General features: G+C 43.5%; 1 protein-coding gene across 4 annotated transcripts in view; it reads right to left on the bottom strand.

Annotated features, from left to right (window-relative positions):
* Positions 1-326: 326 nt before the first annotated feature.
* Positions 327-19,378, bottom strand: part of LOC135553049 (kinase suppressor of Ras 1-like) — a 59,679-nt gene continuing 40,627 nt past the window's right edge. For 2 of the 4 annotated variants that reach the window (XM_064985118.1, XM_064985121.1), the window contains 19 exons: positions 17,582-17,729; positions 17,067-17,475; positions 16,739-16,875; positions 16,443-16,512; positions 13,883-13,966; positions 12,377-12,438; positions 12,145-12,257; positions 11,841-12,021; positions 11,330-11,371; positions 10,810-10,867; positions 10,569-10,626; positions 6,673-6,927; positions 4,456-4,652; positions 4,151-4,247; positions 3,738-3,877; positions 3,488-3,619; positions 3,112-3,247; positions 2,290-2,423; positions 327-1,362 (listed from right to left, as the gene is read on the bottom strand). In XM_064985118.1, coding sequence (XP_064841190.1) covers positions 1,284-1,362; positions 2,290-2,423; positions 3,112-3,247; positions 3,488-3,619; positions 3,738-3,877; positions 4,151-4,247; positions 4,456-4,652; positions 6,673-6,927; positions 10,569-10,626; positions 10,810-10,867; positions 11,330-11,371; positions 11,841-12,021; positions 12,145-12,257; positions 12,377-12,438; positions 13,883-13,966; positions 16,443-16,512; positions 16,739-16,875; positions 17,067-17,475; positions 17,582-17,729 — 2,532 coding nt within the window. In that variant the 3' untranslated portion in view covers positions 327-1,283. Of the gene's footprint in view, positions 1,363-2,289; positions 2,424-3,111; positions 3,248-3,487; positions 3,620-3,737; positions 3,878-4,150; positions 4,248-4,455; positions 4,653-6,672; positions 6,928-10,568; positions 10,627-10,809; positions 10,868-11,329; positions 11,372-11,840; positions 12,022-12,144; positions 12,258-12,376; positions 12,439-13,882; positions 13,967-16,442; positions 16,513-16,738; positions 16,876-17,066; positions 17,476-17,581; positions 17,730-17,804; positions 17,826-19,378 lie in introns of all 4 variants that reach the window. The other 2 variants (XM_064985120.1, XM_064985119.1) reach the window with 2 other exon arrangements.

Genomic DNA, 19,378 nt, shown 5'->3' on the forward strand with positions numbered 1-19,378 from the left:
AGTGTATTGAGACCACCAGAAGACCACCATAGTGTAGGTCATCATGGGAGTCATGAACATGTCTGTTCTCTAAATCATCCTCTCTCTTCTGGTAACTGGTGAGTCAGTGGCACCCATATTTGAGGTCAACGTTTTGAATCCCGGAGTGCCCCTTTAAATAAAACCAAACACTTGGAAATAAATCAACTGTATAAATGGTGTCTAGTGGGAATTGTGTGCTTGTAATTTAGCTGCTTAAATCCTTAATGTAAAGTGATACCCTTTTTATCGAACTGACCATACATTCAAACTGTTGTAAGCATTCCAAAACAAGACACAGAACCAAATGACTTGGGTTTAGTTTTATCATCTTTCACTGAGGAAACCAGAAACTCTTTCAGAGTGTAGCCACAATCTATACAAAAATATACATTCTTATGACATAAAAAACACCAACACATCTTTAAGTAATGTACAATTTGTTTACACAGTGTTGAGGGAAAAATAGGTTTTTAAAGCTCTACATAATTAGATGTGAAGTACCTATAATGTAACATGCAATGTAATATAAAGACTTTGTACACATAATAAAATAAATGTTATCTGTACATTAAATACAACAATTCTATATATATTTATATAGATTGGATACATTTATCTTTGTGTTGTTATCACTGCTAATATTCAATCACTACAGTCTTTCACAGGGGTAACCTCTGGAAGTCCAGCACATTACATTCAGCTACCAACCAAACAAGCATGCACACATGTACCTATACACACACATACAGGGCATGCTGACACAGGCATACAAAGAGTGCACAAGAGGCAAATCAACATGACATTAAACCTCATAGTATTACTTCCTCTTGCATACTGAAGGCTAGAACCTAAGTTGTAGGGTGAGAGAGAGAAAAAGAGAGAAAGGGGAAAAGAGAGAAGAGAGGTAGCGCGAGAGGGTACAGAGCGAACGTGAGAGAGAGAGAGAGAAAGAGAGGAAACTTTAAAGAAAGCAAGCGGTTAAACTAGACTGTTTGCATTAGCCACTACTAGTACCAAAATGTCAATACATGAACTGCAGTTAGGCAAAGAACAACAAACTAACAAACAACCCAGGCAGTGCATTATGGTACATTTAGCAAGTTGACAAAGATACATTACTCTATATATTGGTTACTCTATTGGCTGCGATACCAGTTGATGTCATTATGCAAGGTCGTCCATTCCTCTGAATTCCTCTGAATCTAATACCAAACAGGCTATTCCTTAGAATTGATAAGCACAAGTTGCCACTGAGAGATGTGTTATTTGTATATGTAGGGGCAGCGAGACTGCAGGCCCTTACTGCAATGGTCCCGCAGGCAATGATGATGAACCCAGGGCCTTCACACAGAGAGCAAGGAGAGAAGAAGAAAGTAGGATGGGATAGATCAAGGAGAGGAGTGGAGGAGGGAAGATTCAATAGGAGATGTTCACGGAGGAGGAAAAAATAATATGGGAAGGGGGTTTGGCAGTAAAGAGGAGGTGGAGAAGGAGGAGGGGTCCAAGGGAGACAGGGAGGGTGAAGTGGAGCAGGAACAGGTGGAGTCAGTCAGTGGTCATCCAGGAGAGAGCAGCAGCGCCCAGAGAGGGAGGGAGACCCAAACAGAGATGTCAAGAGAGAGAGGTATGACAAATATTCAACAGAAAGGGGGACACAGGAGAGGTGGGATCATTAAAGCCTCCAATCACTGCCCACAGAGATGGACAGCATAGAGACAGGGAGAGGGGTAGGGGGTGGTGCTATTATAAAGTATACTCTATTTGAAACATGGACAGATTAAGGGAATCAAAACAATCAGCTCTGAAATGAACAGTCACAAACCAAACCGTTTCAACAGGCTATTTCACCTTTTGTCCTGTTCATCCTTTACTTAAAAATGATCAAATTTCTATCTTTTAGCTAAAATTCCCTATCGAAGAAAACTGTATATAAAGCTGGTGATTTGTATCACAGTCATCCCTTTTAGTTATTTAAATCAAAGGGCTTACAAAAGAACATACAGTAGGTCCAGGTTTATTGGAGGGCTACACCTCTCCACCATAAACACATTCTTATTTACACACTCATACAAACACCCCATGTTCTCCCGGCTCCATCCAATGTGACATCACTGGAGGGCGAGGGATCAACAGGTACATTGTGAGCCATGAGGGAACCCAACGCCATCAGGAGTGGCATCCCCATAGACATAGGAGAAGTATTCTAGATATATACAGAGTGTATATACAGTATATCTCAAATGGAATTCTGGTCTTTAGGATACATACTCGGCTGACTTCCAGAAGTGTCCTGGGTGGGAGAGCCTGCGGTTGAGCTTCGGCAGCTTCTCCAGCATGTCAGTCAGCTGGGTGAAGGAGGGACGCTCTTTTGGCTTGAAGGACCAACAGGCAGACAGTATCTCCTACAGTACAGGGGGGAGGGGGGGGGGGGTATTTATCTCATCCTACATCCATCATTATAGCTATACACACAATGTAGATGTATAGCTGGGACCAAGAGATTGAAAAACAGCTCAAGGCCAACAGACTGCTAAACAGCAATCACTAACTCAGAGAGGCTGCTGCCTACATTGAGACCCAATCACTGCACTTTAATAAATGGATCACTAGACTCTTACGCAATGCCACTTCAAATAATGCCACTTTAATAATGTTTACATATCTTACATTACATGTATATACTGTATTTTAAACCATCTACTGTACCTTGCCTATGTCACTCGAACATCGCTCATCCATATACTTATATGTACATATTCTCATTCACCCCTTTAGATTTGTGTGTATTAGGTAGTTGTTGGGGAATTGTTAGATTACTTGTTAGCTATTACTGCACTGTCAGAACTAGATGTACAAGCATTTCGCCACACTCTCATTAACTTCTGCTAACCATGTGTATGTGACCAATAACATTTGATTTGATTTGATAACCCATTCAAAGGTTTTGGCTCTGGTAGTACGATGTCAGTCTGTTTTAATGATATCACTCACACACTGAGAATAATATTGTTTGGTTTATTATCATGTCAATACAGTACACTAAGCTTCCCAGAGGACATCACACTGTCACAAACTGCTCTTTGACCTTACCGTGACCTCCTTGCCCAGGCTGACCTTTGCCAGGACCTTCTTGATGCCCTCTCCGCTGCCCACCTGCCAGATGGTGGCCTCTGCTGGCTGGTTGGTGAGTGGCCAGCCACGGGCCTGCAGCTCGTACCAAATGGTGCTGGGGGTGAAATATACTGTATGGTTAGCCCCTCAGTCTTAACCCTGTATACAAACAGCCTACACACATTCATTTCATGGGGAGCCACATTTCAACCTATTTATGTATATATCCCCCAAAAATCCAGTGTTGTTTGTTTTGAGCTAAATTTTCTAAAAGCATTCAGATGACCTATATTTAAGAAAATGCAGTATTATTATTATTATGGCAGGATATAAGACGGCCGGAAATGGTGTGCACCCAAAGGCGTAGACGTCTGCAGCGTTGGAGAAGGGCAGGCGGTCCTCATGGTTCCCAGTACCCATCCTGCGGACGATCTCAGGGGCCAGGTAGTAGATCCAGCCATGAGGGAGCCTTAGTTCGTTCTCTCGCCTGGACAGACACACAAACAGATACCCACAGATGGAGAAACGTACACATTGATCTTTCAAAAGGTATAGAAGTATGCTCCTCAGAGTGTTCAACTTTTTACAGTGTTTTTTTTGCTTACCTCTTGTGGTACTCTTGTACCACTCCGGACATTCCAAAAAGACCAAAGTCTGTGATTACCACTTTGTTTGTGTCATAGAACACATTCTTGGACTTCAGGTCCTTGTGAACGATTCCTTTAGCATGAAGGTAGCCCATACCCTGAGGAAGAGGTCAGAGTTTAGTTACTTTCAGTGAAAGGAAGCGTAGGCTGCTTACAATGTATGTACATTTATGTTTTTTACCTTTATTTAACTAGGCAAGTCAGTTAAGAACAAATTCTTATTTTCAACTGCCTGTTCAAGGGCAGAATGACAGATTTGTACCTTGTCAGCTCGGGGGTTTGAACTAGCAACCTTCCGGTTACTAGTCCAACACTCCGACCACTAGGCTACCCTGCCGCCCCAATTAAAGAGAAGTTGAGTAATACCACACCTTAACAATTTCCTGAGCAATCTGCCTTGTCTTGTTAATGTCTAGTGTGTTCTTGGCATCTCTTACAACTGAGAATAGTGTCCGACCTTTGCAGAAACTGAGAGAAAACAAGAGGAAATGTCAGGGGGGAAAGGGAGTGATAACTGAATCATCTAGTTTCTCAAAACAAATCCTTTTCTGGTTTCCTCATTTGTTAAACAAAGACACATTTAATACTTCTTTTAGATTGATTCAAGGGTTCCAGCTTTTCCCTGCTCAACTCCCTTACCATCCCCACCTCCCTTTCCCACTTCCCTCCCCCTAACCTGGTGATGATGGCGAGGTGTGGCGGGGCCATGCAGGCCCCCATGAAGAGGACCACATTCTCGTGGCGGGTCTGCCTGTAGTTCATTACCTCCTTCTTAAACAGCTTCAGGTGGTCCTGGTTATTACCATCTATCTCTAGCAGCCGGATGGCCACCTCTCCATGCCAGCGCCCCTTATGCACCTTCCCCCAACGGCCCTGGAATAGGGAGGTACAGTATGGGCACTTGTGTTATTAGCTACCCTGAAGCCTAGTTTTTTTATCTTCCTTTCAAGGAACTCTAATTGAATCCATTGGCCTTTTTTTTTTAAAGGAGACATGCAGATACCAATTCACTTGAATATGAGCCCTACTAGCCAGTGGTGTAAAGTACTTAAGTAAAAATACTTTAAAGTACTACTTATGTTGCTTTTTGGGATATCTGTACTTTACTACTTGTATTTTTGACAACATTTACTTCACTACATTCCTAATTAAAATGTACTTTTTACTCCTTACATTTTCCCTGACTCCCAAAAATACTAGTTACATTTTGAATGCAGGACGGGAAATTGTCTAATTCACAGACTTATCAAGAGAACGTCCCTGGTCATCCCTACTGCCTCTGATTTGGCAGACTCACTAAACACAAATGCTTCATTTGTAAATTATGTGTGTTGACGTGTGCCCCTGGCTGTCCGTAAAGTTTTAGAAAACAAGAAAATCGTGCTGTCTGGTTTGCTTAATATAAGGAATTTTAAGTTATTTATACTTGTACTTTTGGTACTTAAGTATATTTTAGCTATTACATTTACTTTTAGACTTACTTTTTACTGGGTGGCTCACTTTTACTTGAGTAATTTTCTTTTAAGGTATCTTTACTTTTACTCAAGTATGACTATTGGGTACTTTTTCCACCACTGCTACTACCCTCTGTAGATACACTCGATGCCTGCCTGCCTGCAATATATAGCAAGCCATGGCCACGTGACTCACTGTATGTAAAAGCGAACCGTCAACGAGGTGGTGTACCTAATAAACTGAACACTGAGTGTACAGTACCAGTCAAAAGTTGACACACCTACTCATTCCAGGGATTTTCTTTATAATAAAAAGTGACGACATCAAAACGAAATAATAACAAATCATGTAGTAACCAAAAAAAGTGTTAAAACAAACCAAATATATTTTTGATTTTAGATTCTTCAAAGTAGCGACCCTTTGCCTTGATGACAGCTTTGCACACTTGCCATTCTCTCAACCAGCTAAACCTGGAATGCATTTCTGACAGTCTTGAAGGAGTTCCCACATATGCTGAGCACTTGTTGGCTGCTTTTCCTTCGCTCTGCGGTCCAACTCATCCCAAACCATCTCAATTCAGTTAAGGTCGGGTGATTGTGGAGGCCAGGTCATCGAATGCGGCATTCCATCACTCTCATTCTTGGTCAAATAGCCCTTACACAGCCTGGAGGTGTGTTGAGTCATTGTCCTGCTAAAACAAATGCTAGTCCCACTAAGCCCAAACCAGATGAGATGGCATATTGCTGGTAGCCATGCTGGTGAAGTGTGCCTTGAATTCTAAATAAATCACAGAAAGTGTCACCAGCAAAGCACCACCAGATCATTACACCTCCTCCATGCTTGACAGTGGGAACTACACATGCGGATATCATCTATTCACCTACACTGCATCTCACAAAGACACGGCGGTTGGATCCAAAAATATCAAATTTGGACTCCAGACCAAAGGACAGATTTCTACCGGTCCAATGTCCAATGCTCGTGTTTCTTGACCCAAGCAAGTCTCTTCTTATTATTGGTGTCCTTTAGTAGTGGTTTCTTTGCACAATTCGACCATGAAGGACTGATTCACACAGTCTCCTCTGAACAGTCTGTGAAACATTTATTTGGGCTAAAATTTCTGAGGCTGGTAACTCTAATGAACTTATCCTCTGTGGTGGTCCTCATGAGAGCCAGTTTCATCATAGCGCTTGATGGTTTTTGCAACTGCAATTGAAGAAACGTTGAAAGTTCTTGAAATGTTCAAAATTTACTGACCTTCAACACTTTTTTGGTTACTACATGATTCCATATGTGTTATTTCATAGTTTGGTGCTGTCACTATTATTCTACAATGAGAAAATAGTCAAATTAAAGAAAAAGCCTTGAATGAGTATGTGTGTCCAAAATGTTGAATGGTACTGTATATTTAACACTATGTAAAGGTGTAGTCATTCACCTTGCCAATGAGCTCCCCCAGCTCCAGCTGCTCGTAGGGGATGTCCCACTCCTGCAGGTACACGCTGGTCTGGCTGGCCTTACGGGAGATGGGTCCCCTCCATCGGCCCCCGGCCATCCTACCCCGGTAGCTGGGCAGCTCCTCTAACTCGTCCCCATCACACTCTCCGTTTGTGTGGCCCTTCTCTCTACTCCCCCTGCTACCATTTCCCACATCCTCCTCTCCTAGGTATTCCTCCTCTTCTGCCTCCTCTTCCTGAATATGCAGAGACAAAGCATGCACAAATTGTGTCATGTCAATCCAAACAAAACATACATTTAGGCCGGTATTCCATGTAATTGCAGATTTCTGGAAATCAGTTTCAGAAGTCTATTCGATTTTTTTTGCTGGTTTATCTGCACACAACAGCACAATCTTTTATTAAGTTCTCTATATGGTAAAATTATCCCGTCAATATCATTGCACCACATAATTAACTGGACTAGAGAACTGTCACTTGATCAGGTTATGCTGCTGGGTGGTTTCCCAATCTCAAAAAAAAGAACTGTTTTCTCTTTCACTTTTTCAGAAAGTACTGAACAATGCAACTGATTTGCTGAGTTCTTCAAGGCTAAAATCAACACCATTCGAAAGAACATTGTATTCTCCAACCTCAACCCCACTCTGGCTCCTAACCCACCCCCCATATCTGACCCCACTCTAAGTGATTTAGCTCTGGTCTCACCTGCTGCTGTGGTAGAAATCTAATAAAATGAAGACTACCAGTGGCCCCCACGAACCTATTGGAACATCACTGTTCAAAACATACTCAGCTGCTCTCAAATTGTTCAGCAATTCTCTCCATACTGGGCAGGTGCCGTCACTGTTCAACATCGCTGTCATCACCCCCTTGCTCAAGAAACCATCCCTTGACCAAGATCTCCTCTCAAACAACAGGCTTATTTCCAACCTCACATTTTTATCTAAAGCCATGGAGAACACACTGGCAACTCAGCTTCAGTCACACCTCAGTGCTAACCATCTTTATGAAGCTCTCCAGTCTGGCTTTAGGCCCATGCACAGTACTGCGATAGCCCTGGTGAAGGTTGTAAATGACCTGCTCATTGCTGCAGATACAGGATCCCCCACCATCTTGGTTCTTCTGGACCTCAGTGCTGCTTTTGACACAGTAGATCAAACCATTCTAGTGCAGCACCTCAAACAGCACACTACCATCTGTGGGACTGCCCTGAACTGGTTTATCTCCTCCGTTCTAACATTGAGGCAAGATCAGAGGAGTCCATCATAGCCTGCAATGGTAGGTGTTAGGACCTATCCTCTTCCTGCTCTACATGCCCCCACTTCGCCAGCTCTTCAGACAGCACAGTGTCCATTTCCACTGCAACGCATTAAAACAACGCATTATACAACATCTGCTCTGTCAACTGTCCAACTGTCTGGAAGAAGGAAATTCTTGGAACAACTTCCTCCAACTCAACAGCATAAAAAGGCAGAGTCAATGCTGATAGACATCCTCCAGTAAATCATTGTTGCAGCATCCGCCCTGCAGCATCCGCCCTGCAGCATCCGCCCTGCCATACTTGGCTACATCATCCCCCTCGCCTCAATAATTTGGGTGTGAAATTCAACAATGCTCTCTCCTTCAATACCCACATTAGCCACGTCTGTAAAACGTCACTCTTTCACCTGAAGAACATTTTCCGCCTAAGACCGTCTCTCACCACATCTGACGCAGAATAATGCATGCATTCATTTTCTCCAGAATTGTTTTGGGAAAACAATACTTGGGGGACTGCCTGCACATTCAATTAATAAACTACAGCTCATCCAAAAGAGTGCTGCAAGGATTCTGACAAACAAAACATTCTGCCCAGATCATCCACATCTTTGCTGATCTCCATTGGCTACCAGTTCCTCAAATAATTTATTTGAACATCTCCTTGTCTAAAAAACCTTAAATGGCATCTGACCCACCTAACTGTCAGACCTACTCTCCCCCATGAACCTCCCTTACATTCAAGCCACGCTAAACTCCTCCATGCCCCCAGGACCAGGCTCCACACAATGGGGTCCGTGCCTTTTCCTCCCGTACACCATGCCTATGGAACTCCCTCCCTGATAATCTCAGGGCTGTTCAGACTGTTGTGGCCTTAAGACTCATCAGCTGGCCTACCCTTCTCTTAGACTTTGTTGCTATCATGATATGGTTAGATATACAGTGCATTCAGAAAGTATTCAGACCCCTTGACTTGTCCACATTTTGTTACATCACAGCCTTATTCTAAAATTGATTAAATGAATTAGTTTTCCTCATCAATCTACACACAATACTCCATAATGACGAAGTGAAAACTGTTTTTTTTAGAAATGTTTGCAAATGTATTAATGATAAAAAACAGATACATTTACACAAGTATTCAGATCCTTTACTCAGTACTTTGTTGAAGAACCTTTGGCAGTGATTACAGCCTTAAGTCTTCTTGGGTATGACACAACAAGCTTGGCACACCTGTATTTGGGGAGTTTCTCCCATTCTTCTCTGCAAATCCTCTCAAGCTCTGTCAGGTTGGATGGCGAGCGTCACTACACAGCTATTTTCAGGTCTCTGCATAGATGTTTGATCGGGTTCAAGTCCGGTCTCTGGCTGGGCCACTCAAGGACATTCAAAGACTTGTCCCGCAGCCACTCCTTCGTTGTCTTGGCTGTGTGCTTATGGTCGTTGTCCTGTTGGAAGGTGAACCTTCTTCCCAGTCTGAGGTCCTGAGCACTCTGGAGCAGGTTTTCATCAAAGATCTCTCTATACTTTGCTCCGTTCATCTTTCCCTCGATCCTGACTTGTCTCCCAGTCCCTGCCGCTGAAAAACATCCTCACAGCATGATGCTGCCAACACCATGCTCCACCGTAGGGATGATGCCAGGTTTCCTCCAGACGCGACGTTTGGCATTACAGCCAAAAAGTTAAATTTTGGTGTCATCAGACCAGAGAATCTTGTTTCTCATGGTCTGAGAGTCCTTTAGAAGCCTTTTGGTAAACTCCAACTCATGTGCCTTTTACTGAGGAGTGGCTTCCGTATAGCCACTCTACCATAAAGGCCTGATTCGTGGAGTGCGGCAGAGATGGTTGTCCTTCTGGAAGATTCTCCCATCTCCACAGAGGAACTTTGGAGCTCTGTCAGAGTGACCATCGAGTTCTTGGTCACTCCCTGACCAAGGCCCTTCTCCCCCAATTGCTCAGTTTGTCTGGGCGGTCAGCTCTAAGAAGAGTCTTGGTGGTTCCAAACTTCTTCCATTTAAGAATGTTGGAGGCCACTGTGTTCTTGGGAACCTTCAATGCTGCAAAAATATTTTGGTACCCTTCCTTAGATCTGTGTGTCGATACAATCCTGTCTTTGAGCTTCTCGGACAATTCTACGGCATGCACTGTCAACTGTTGGATCTTATATTGACAGATGGACTCCAATCAAGTTGTAGAAATATCTCAAGGATGATCAATGGAAACAGGATGCATCTGAGCAACATTTTGAGGCTCATAGCAAAATGTCTGAATACTTCTGTAAATAAGGTATCTGTTATTTAGATTCATAAAAATGTGATAAAATTTCAAACAAACTGTTTACACTTTGTCATTATGCGGTATTGTGTGTATATTGATGAGGATTTTACATTTTTTTTAATCCATTTTAGAATAAGGCTGTAATTCAACAAAATGTGGAAAAAGTCTAGGGGTCTGAATACTTTCTGAATGCACCGTACATATTTGTTTTATTTTCAAACTATTTCTATTTTCTATTTAATATTATGCACTTTGAGATTGCTGTATAATGAAAAGCGCTTTACAAATATAATTCTTTAGTAGTATTATTATATTCCTGCCGCTAGGGATTTTGGGTACTCACCGATCCTCCTTCCTGTCCCTGAGATGGAGGTTCTGATTGGGCCAGTTGCTGTGTGTCTCTGTTGGGACAAGCATCACCATAAACAGGGGTTCCTAACTTTAACCTATAACCCTGTCTAGTAGAAACTATGGTAACTATGGTGGACTTACAGTAGACAATGTGGGTGAAAAAACACAGCATTTTAAATGGTCTTTACTCAGACTCTACAGTGACTTTGTCATTTAAAGCTGTTGTCTCTTACCCAGTGCCATGGTGGCCTTCAGAGTCTAGTCCAACAGGATACGGTGAAGAGGAAACGTCTGTGTGTGGGACAATGAGGATGTTCAAAACTATTATGTGACTAAGCCAATCTATTTTCACTGCACTTCAGAGCATATATTCTCTAAATTGTGATGGCTGCCTCTAACTCTGTCAAACCATGCACAGCGCCAAGCAGCACAGTCAGTCAGTTCACCTCTTTGTCCACCAGAGGGCAGGTATGCATTATAAAAGCCAAAGCTATCCGCATGTAATATGATGGCTCTGCTATAAGCTTGTCATAAACTACAGTGGCAGACAACAACATGCCATTGCAGCAGTGCCCAAGGTGACACCAACCCCCCCCCATGACCCCTCCCACAACATAGCATGAGTCATAGTAAGCCACTGCAGCAAAGCAACATGGGGAGAGAGGGAACATGATAAGGGGATGGTACTGTACTAGTTGGGCAGGACTACAGGACACACAGGGAGGGAGCGGTGTTAACGCATTGTTAACTCACCAGGGAAGATAAACTGTTGTCTCGGTTGTAAATAACAGCCAGCTAAAGGACAAGAGGAGAAACAACCACCAGAGGAAAATAGAGAGAGAGCGATATGATTGGATTAGATAAGCCACAAACAGTTAAGGAGATGTTATAATAGGATATATTATATGATTAGTGGTAAAATAGCAAATGACGTGTAATCAGGAATTGGAATATGATTAGAGATGTGCGATTACTGGCTTAGGGTAGATTTGGAGTTAAGTGTTGTGATTGAGATGAACGCAGTAGGAGTCTTTGGGGTGGATGCCTGTGAGAGATACTGGAGAAGTGCTGCTTTGGAGAGGAATGTTAGTGGAACAGGGTAGGAATCTAGAGAGTGCTTGGGCCTGTAAAGAGCGCTTGCGCCTGTAGAGAGCGCTTGGGCCTGTAGAGAGTGCTTGGGCCTGTAGAGAGTGCTTGGGCCTGTAGAGAGTGCTTGGGCCTGTAGAGAGTGCTTGGGCCTGTAAGGGACTATCATTGTGAGGACCTGGGAAGTGGAATCGGCTGTCTCGGGGCCCCTGGGGTCCAGGCGAGGGATTGGGGGGTGGTGTGGCGGTGACGCTGGGGGGGTTGCTCTGCTGGAAGGGGGTGGGCGAGGAGGGTGTAGAGGAAGTGGTGGAGGATGGGTTACTGCTGGAATCCATCTGACTCAGCATGGGAGGGTTGTCCTGAAAGAGGGTTTTCAACAGAAAGGTTACATCAATTAAGGTTCAGGACAAATTAGAGGTTCCATGTATGGTGAAATTACTATTAATACACATACACACATATGCTAAAACACTTTTTTCTACCTTTTTGGTTAGAACCTTAGGTAAAGTGCCAAACTGGATTGGTAACTCTGCCGTGCGGTCAATTTGATTATTGATATCGGATGGTACAGATTCTGCCCGGCGGATTTGCGGGACTGAAATATAGGGAACAATGACTCAGTACTAAATTGACATTCTTGGGATGTATCAGGAAAAAGATAATTACATTGTGCATTTTTTGTCGTTTTATATGCAGGAATGGACCAGGTCTTACGTGGAAGAAAAGATATCCTGCAGGGAAGGGCTTCTTTGGTACATTTGTTATGGCACTTTAACCTGGAAGCAGAGGAGACAGTAGTTCGAAGAGGAGCAGAGTGACTTGTGAACAAATGAAAGCGGAGATGTACAGTGCATTCGGAGAGTATTCCGACCCCTTGACATTTTCCACATTTTGTTACGCTACAGTATTATTCTACAATTGATTAAATCGTTGTTGTTGTCCCCCCCCACCCCAATCTACACACAATAGCCCATAATGACACAGCAAAAACAGTTTTTTATAAAAATATTACATTTACATAAGTATTCAGACCCTTTTCTTAGTACTTTGTTGAAACAACTTTGGCAGCAATTACAGCGTCTTGTTGGGTATGACGCTACAAACTTGGCACACTGGTGTTTGGGGAGTTTCTCCCATTCTTCTCTGCAGATCCTCTCAAGCTCTGTCAGGTTTGATGGGGAGCGTTGCTGCACAGCTATTTTCAGGTCTCTCCAGAGATGTTGGATAGGGTTCAAGTCCGGCCTCTGGCCGGGCCACTCAAGGACATTCAAAGACTTGTCCCGCAGCCACTCCTTTGTCTTGGCTGTGTGCTTAGGGTCATTGTCCTGTTGGAAGGTGAACATTCGCTCCAGTCTGAGGTCCTGAGCGCTCTGGAGCAGGTTTCATCAAGGTTCGCTATGTACTTTGCTCCATTCATCTTTCCCTCAATCCTGACTTGTCTCCCAGTCCCTGCCGCTGAAAAACATCTCCACTGCATGATGCTGCCACCACTATGCTCCACCTTAGGGATGGCGCCAGGTTTCCTCCAGACGTGATGTTTGGCATTCAGGCCAAAGACTTCTTGTTTTCATCACACCAGAGAATCTTGTTTCTCTTTTGGCAAATTCCATGTGGGCTGTCATGTGCCTTTTACTGAGGAGTGGCTTCAACCTGGCCACACTACCGAGATGAGTGCTGCAGAGATGGTTGTCCTTCTGAAAGTTTCTTACATTTAAGAATGATGGAGGCCACTGTGTTCCTGCTGCAGAAATGTTTTGGCACCCTTCCCCAGATCTGTGCCTCAACAAAATCCTTTTTCAGAGCTCTAAGGACAATTCCTTCGACCTCATGGCATGGTTTTTGTTCTGACATGCACTGTCAACTGTGGGACCTTATATAAACAGGTGTGTGCCTTTCAAAATCATATCCAATCAATTGAATTTACCACAGGTGGCCTCCAATCAAGTTGTAGAAACATTTCAAGGATGATCAATGGAAACAAGATGCACCTGAGCTCAATTTTGAGTCTCATAGCAAAGGGTCTGAATACTTTTTAAAAAATGTGAAAACATTTCTAAAAACCTGTTTTCGCTTTGTCATTATGTGGTATTGTGTGTAAATTGATGAGGAAAACATTTAATTTAATACATTTTAGAATAATGCTGTAACGTAACAAAATGTGGAAATAGTCATCGGGTCTGAATACTTTCTGAATGCACCGCATAGAAGGCTTCTTCTTACTTGCAGTGTTTGCACTTAACACCAAACATCATGTTCTTATGACACACCTGGCATGTCTGTGAGAGCCAGGATTTGGTTGAAAACCTTAGGAGAGAGAGAAGCAAAATATTAATATATTTCACAACTTCTAATGTTGGAGTTGCCTACTGTAGTGGACAAACTGTCCCAGAGAAGTTTATGTGTTGTAATTCTGCCAGATCCCAAATGGTTTTCATTGGAATCTGTTATCTCTTTTCCCCAAACTTTTACGGAAGATCAAAATGAATAAATACACACTTTCCAGTCAGATAAACACTGGGTCTGACTGAGTGTCTGCATAACTCAAATTCTCAGATTCTTGAGGCGCCATTCCCACCAGACCAATGCAAGAAATGTTTGGGGTCTGTGCCAAGCTAGGAAGCTGAGCTAAAAACCAGGAATGTCTTTTTTTCACAAATCCCATCACCATACAGTTGAAGTCAGAAGTTAACATACACTTAGGTTTTAAACTAGTTTTTCAACCACTCCACAAATTTCTTGTTAGTAAACTATAGTTTTGGCAAGTCGGTTAGGATATCTACTGTGTGCATGACACAAGTAATTTTTCCAATAATTGTTTACAGACAGATTATTTCACTTATAATTCACTGTATCACAATTCCAGTGGGTCAGAAGTTTACATACACTAAGTTGACTGTGCCTTTAAACAGCTTGGAGAATTCCAGAAAACTGTCATGGCTTTAGAAGCTTCTGATAGGCTAATTGACATAATTGGAGTCAATTGGAGGTGTACCTGTGGATGTATTTCAAGGTCTACCTTCAAACTCAGTGCCTATTTATTTGACATCATGGGAAAATCAAAAGAAATCAGCCAAGATCTCAGAAAAGAAATTGTAGACATCCACAAGTCTGGTTCATCGTTGGGAGCAATTTCTAAATGCCCGAAGGTACCATGTTCATCTGTACAAACAATAGCACGCTGTAACGGCTTTCTTCTTCCTCTTCTGAGGAAGGATCGGAGGACCAAAATGCAACGTGGTATGTATCCATAATGTAATTTAATGAGAATGAATACAGAATACAAAAAGAACACGAGAAACAAAATGAAAACCAAAACAGTCCCAGTGCAAACACTGAAACAGAAAATAATCACCCACACCACACAGGTGGGAAAAGGCTCCCTAACTATGATTCTCAATCAGAGACAACTAACGGCACCTGCCTCTGATTGAGAACCATACTAGGCCAAACACAAAAACACCACATAGAAAAAGGAACATAGACAACCCACCCAACTCACCATACTAAAACGACATAACAAAAGAAATAAGGTCAGAACGTGACACACGCAAGTATAAACACCATGGGACCACGCAGCCATCATACCACTCAGGAAGGAGACGTGTTCTGTCTCCTAGAGATGAACGTACTTTGGTGAGAAAAGTGCAAATCAATCCCAGAACAACAGCAAAGGACCTTGTGAAAGTGCTGGATGAAACGGCAACAAAAGTATGTGTATCTACAGTAAAACAAGTCCTATATCGACATAACCTGAAAGGCCGCTCGGCAAGGAAGAAGCCACTGAAATGGACAATGGACAATGACCCCAAGAATACTTCCAAAGTTGTGGCAAAATAGCTTAAGGACAACAACGTCAAGGTATTGGAGTGGCCATCACAAAGCCCTGACCTCAATCCTATAGAAAATTTGTGGGCAGAACTGAAAAAGCGTGTGTGAGCAAGGAGGCCTACAATCCTGACTCAGTTACACCAGCTCTGTCAGGAGGAATGGGCCAAAATTCACCCAATGTCACGTTCTGACCACATTTCTGTTATTTTATTCTTTGTTTTAGTATGGTCAGGGCGTGAGTTGGGGTGGGCAGTCTATGTTGGTTTTTCTATGTTGGTTTTTGTGTTCGGCCTAGTATGGTTCTCAATCAGAGGTAGGTGTCGTTAGTTGTCTCTGATTGAGAATCATACTTAGGTAGCCTGGGTTTCACTGTTGGTTTGTGGGTGTTTGTTTCCGTGTGAGTGTTTGGGCCACATGGTACTGTTTCGGTTTTTTGTAAATTCACGTTATCGGTTTGAGTCAGTGTTCAGTGCTTTCTTTAATTAAAATCATCATGAACACTTACCACGCTGCGCTTTGGTCCGATCCTTACTCCTCCTCAGACGAAGAGGAGGAAATCCGTTACACCCAACTTATTGTGGGAAGCGTGTGGAAGGCTACCCGAAACGTTTGACCTAAGTTAAACAATTTAAAAGCAATGCTACCAAATACTAATTGAGTGTATGTAAACTTCTGAGCCACTGGGAATGCAATGAAAGAAATAAAAGCTGAAATCATTCTCTCTGCTATTATTCTGACATTTCACATTCTTAAAATAAAGTAGGGATCCTAACTGACCGAAGACAGGGATTTTTTTACTAAGATGAAATGTCAGGAATTGTGAAAAACTGAGTTTAAATATATTTGGCAAATGTGTCTGTAAACTTCCGACTTCAACTGTAATCCACTAAGACCCAGAGAGCCTCTAAGGTTTAAACAATAGATACGTAAGTATGGTGATGATGTGTCCTACCTGTGTGTTACAGAGAGGCCGATATCTCTCCTCATTACCTGTGGAGACCCCCGGTGCAATGCCAGGTTATCTGGAAGGAAATGAGAGTGAGGAAGTGTGAGAGGAGCTAGACAAAGGAGGACAGAGGACAAGAGGGATGCGGGGGAAGAAAGAGAGAAAAAAGTGCGAGAAAGAAAGACAGGAGAAAAGTGATGGAGTTCTAATCGAGTATGAGGGAAACAGAAAGGGAGGAAAAGAGAGAAAGGGAAACGCAGAACAGCAGAGTTCCCAGGTTCCACTGGGGCAGCAGGACTCACGTTCGAGCAGCGTGGGGGTGCCGGGGAGGGTGCAGGGGGTGGTGGCCGGACCAGGGGTGCAGGCGGGGTCTTCACACCCGTTCCCACTGCTACTGTTGATGTGCACATTCAGGAGCAGCTTATTCTTCTTCCCCCTCCTGCAGAGAGAGGGCTAGCTGTGTGGGTCACTCAGAGAACGGACACATCATTCACACAGAAACCAACTCATTCCATAGGTTTTGACTCAAACACTCACACTTGCGATGAAAATGGCCCCTCATATTCAACAGAGAAAACACAAAATAGCTGCCTTAATTAATTTCAGAAGACAGACTAGAGAAACACCCACTTGTTGTTGGGCACTGGCTCTTCTATGCGATTGACCAGCTGTGACTCGTGGCTCTTGCTGCGTGTGAGGGTGATGTTGAAGGGGAGCTGCAGCAGCATTCGGGAGGGGGGTGGGGGTGCGTGTGGGGGGTGCTTGGTGCGTCTCTTGGAGGGAGGGAAATTGGAGAGGAGCAGTGGCGAGGAGGGGAAGGTGTCCGTCATGTCGCCTGTGTAGACTTTATGCCCCTTATCGTCCACACAGGGTACAACAGTCACAGAGACAGAACGGGCGTGGGTGTGGGGACTGAGGATGGGGCCACAGGGTAGTGTGGCGGGGGTGGAGGGGCGACGGTCCAGAGGAGGTAATGTGTTACTGTCACGGTGGGGCGACTCTGTTATCAAGGTTCCTGTGTCTTCCCTGATGTCCCCACCTAAAGCAGAGGTCAGAGTTACAAATAGTACTAAACTACAGAGCACACAGCATCAATAAGCACTGTTATTAATGACAGAACGGTGTAACATAACGGTGTAACTGACCTATCTCAGTAGCATTCTTCAGGCAGGAGAGGGCAACAGTGAGTCGAGAGCACTCCTCTGGGTTGGAGCCCAGCCGTCTCATGGTGTCCTGCACCTGACAACTGGACATCTGCAGCAAAGCATCCAGGGACAGCTTCACTGGTACAGCCTGGTCAGAGAGAGAGAGAGAGAGAGAGAGAGAGAGATGGAGAGAGGATGAGAATGGGAAAGGATGGAAGGAGACCTGAAACAGATGGGTAGAAGACTGAGGCAGGGTGGTATGTGTGCCAGAGATGAAGTAAAGAGAGAGGGGAGAGAGAGAGAGAGAGACGTGGGCAATGTGTGTGTGTGGTTGTCCCAGACAAGTTGCTATGACATTCTACACAGACGTGCTGTGACAAACTATCAACCCAACCTTCAGACAGGACTGCGTCAACCCTGTCTCACTCCAAGGCAGGCAGGGAGTGGGGGACATTGTGTAAGATGTGACATTTGGTCACTCTAGAGGTTACTTGGTGGCTATTTCAAGTCCAATGAAAAACACAATCCTTAAAGGGATAACTACATTGAACAAAAATAAAAACACAACATGTAAAGTGTTGATCCCATGTCCCATGAGCTAAAATAAAAGATCCTAGAAGTGTTGCATATGCACAAAAAGCTTATTTCTCAAAAATGTTGTGCACAAATTTGTTTACATCCCTGTTAGTGAGCATTTCTCCTTTGCCAAGATAATCCATCCACCTGACAGGTGTGGTATATCAAGAAGCTGAACAGCATGATGTTTGCACAGGTGCACAATGGGGAAAATAAAAGGCCACTCTAAAATGTGCAGTTTTGTCACACAACACAATGCCACAGATGTCTCAAGTTTTGAGGGAGCATGCAATCGGCATGCTGACTGCAGGAATGTCCACCAGCGCTGTTGCCAGATAATTTAATGTTAATTTCTCTACCATAAGCCACCTCCAACATTATTTTAGAAAATTTGGAAGTCATGTAAAATCCATAGATTAGGGCCTAAGGAATTTATTTAAATTGACTGATTTCCTCATATGAACTGTAACTCAGTAAGATATTTGAAATTGTTGCATTTTGTGTTTATATTTTTGTTCAGTATAGTTCACTCAGAGGTTTCTGAGATGTGGTACCCCAGTGCTGGACTGGTGAATTCCGGAATCTACTGGCAAGCCATAAAAAGAAGGCTTACACCAACCCATATACCACCAACATCCCCCATTGCTTCCCTGGAATGAATTCTCACACCTCTGGTCTCCCCGGCGACCGTCCTCCGCCCAGTGGACCGTACTAACCAGAGTAGCGGGGGAGGGAGGTTTCTGGGATGGAGGCTTAATCGCCTGGCAACCAATAGCTTCCTGCATTGTCTCCATGGTAAATGGAGGAAACGGACAAAAGGAAGCATGAAGTGGTGTTTGGCTCAGTGAGGGACGCAGGAGACTGAGGAGTTGGATATTATCTAGGTCTATTAGTTATAGTCACGATCTGGAGATCCACTAAGTATATGTTTCTACAGTCATATCAATTCTGCTTGGGAAAACTGGGGCTTGAGTCAACTTCAAAGGCCCCTTGTCTAGTTTCTTTCTGTGGAATGTTCCTTTTACTGCAGTGCCTCACAATACTATGGAAATAAAAAAGTGCTTTATTTCCCTGCGTCACTGAAATGATGAGACCTGGAAATCCTAATTCGACTTCCTAAAGCCTATTCCCAATAACCTAGCTGACCATAACGTCACTATGTCCACACAACAATGGACCTCAATGCAATTAACATTCAGAGTCAGCAGCTTAGACAAGCAC

This window comes from Oncorhynchus masou, chromosome 13 (assembly GCF_036934945.1).
Source record: "Oncorhynchus masou masou isolate Uvic2021 chromosome 13, UVic_Omas_1.1, whole genome shotgun sequence".
NCBI lineage: Eukaryota > Metazoa > Chordata > Actinopteri > Salmoniformes > Salmonidae > Oncorhynchus > Oncorhynchus masou.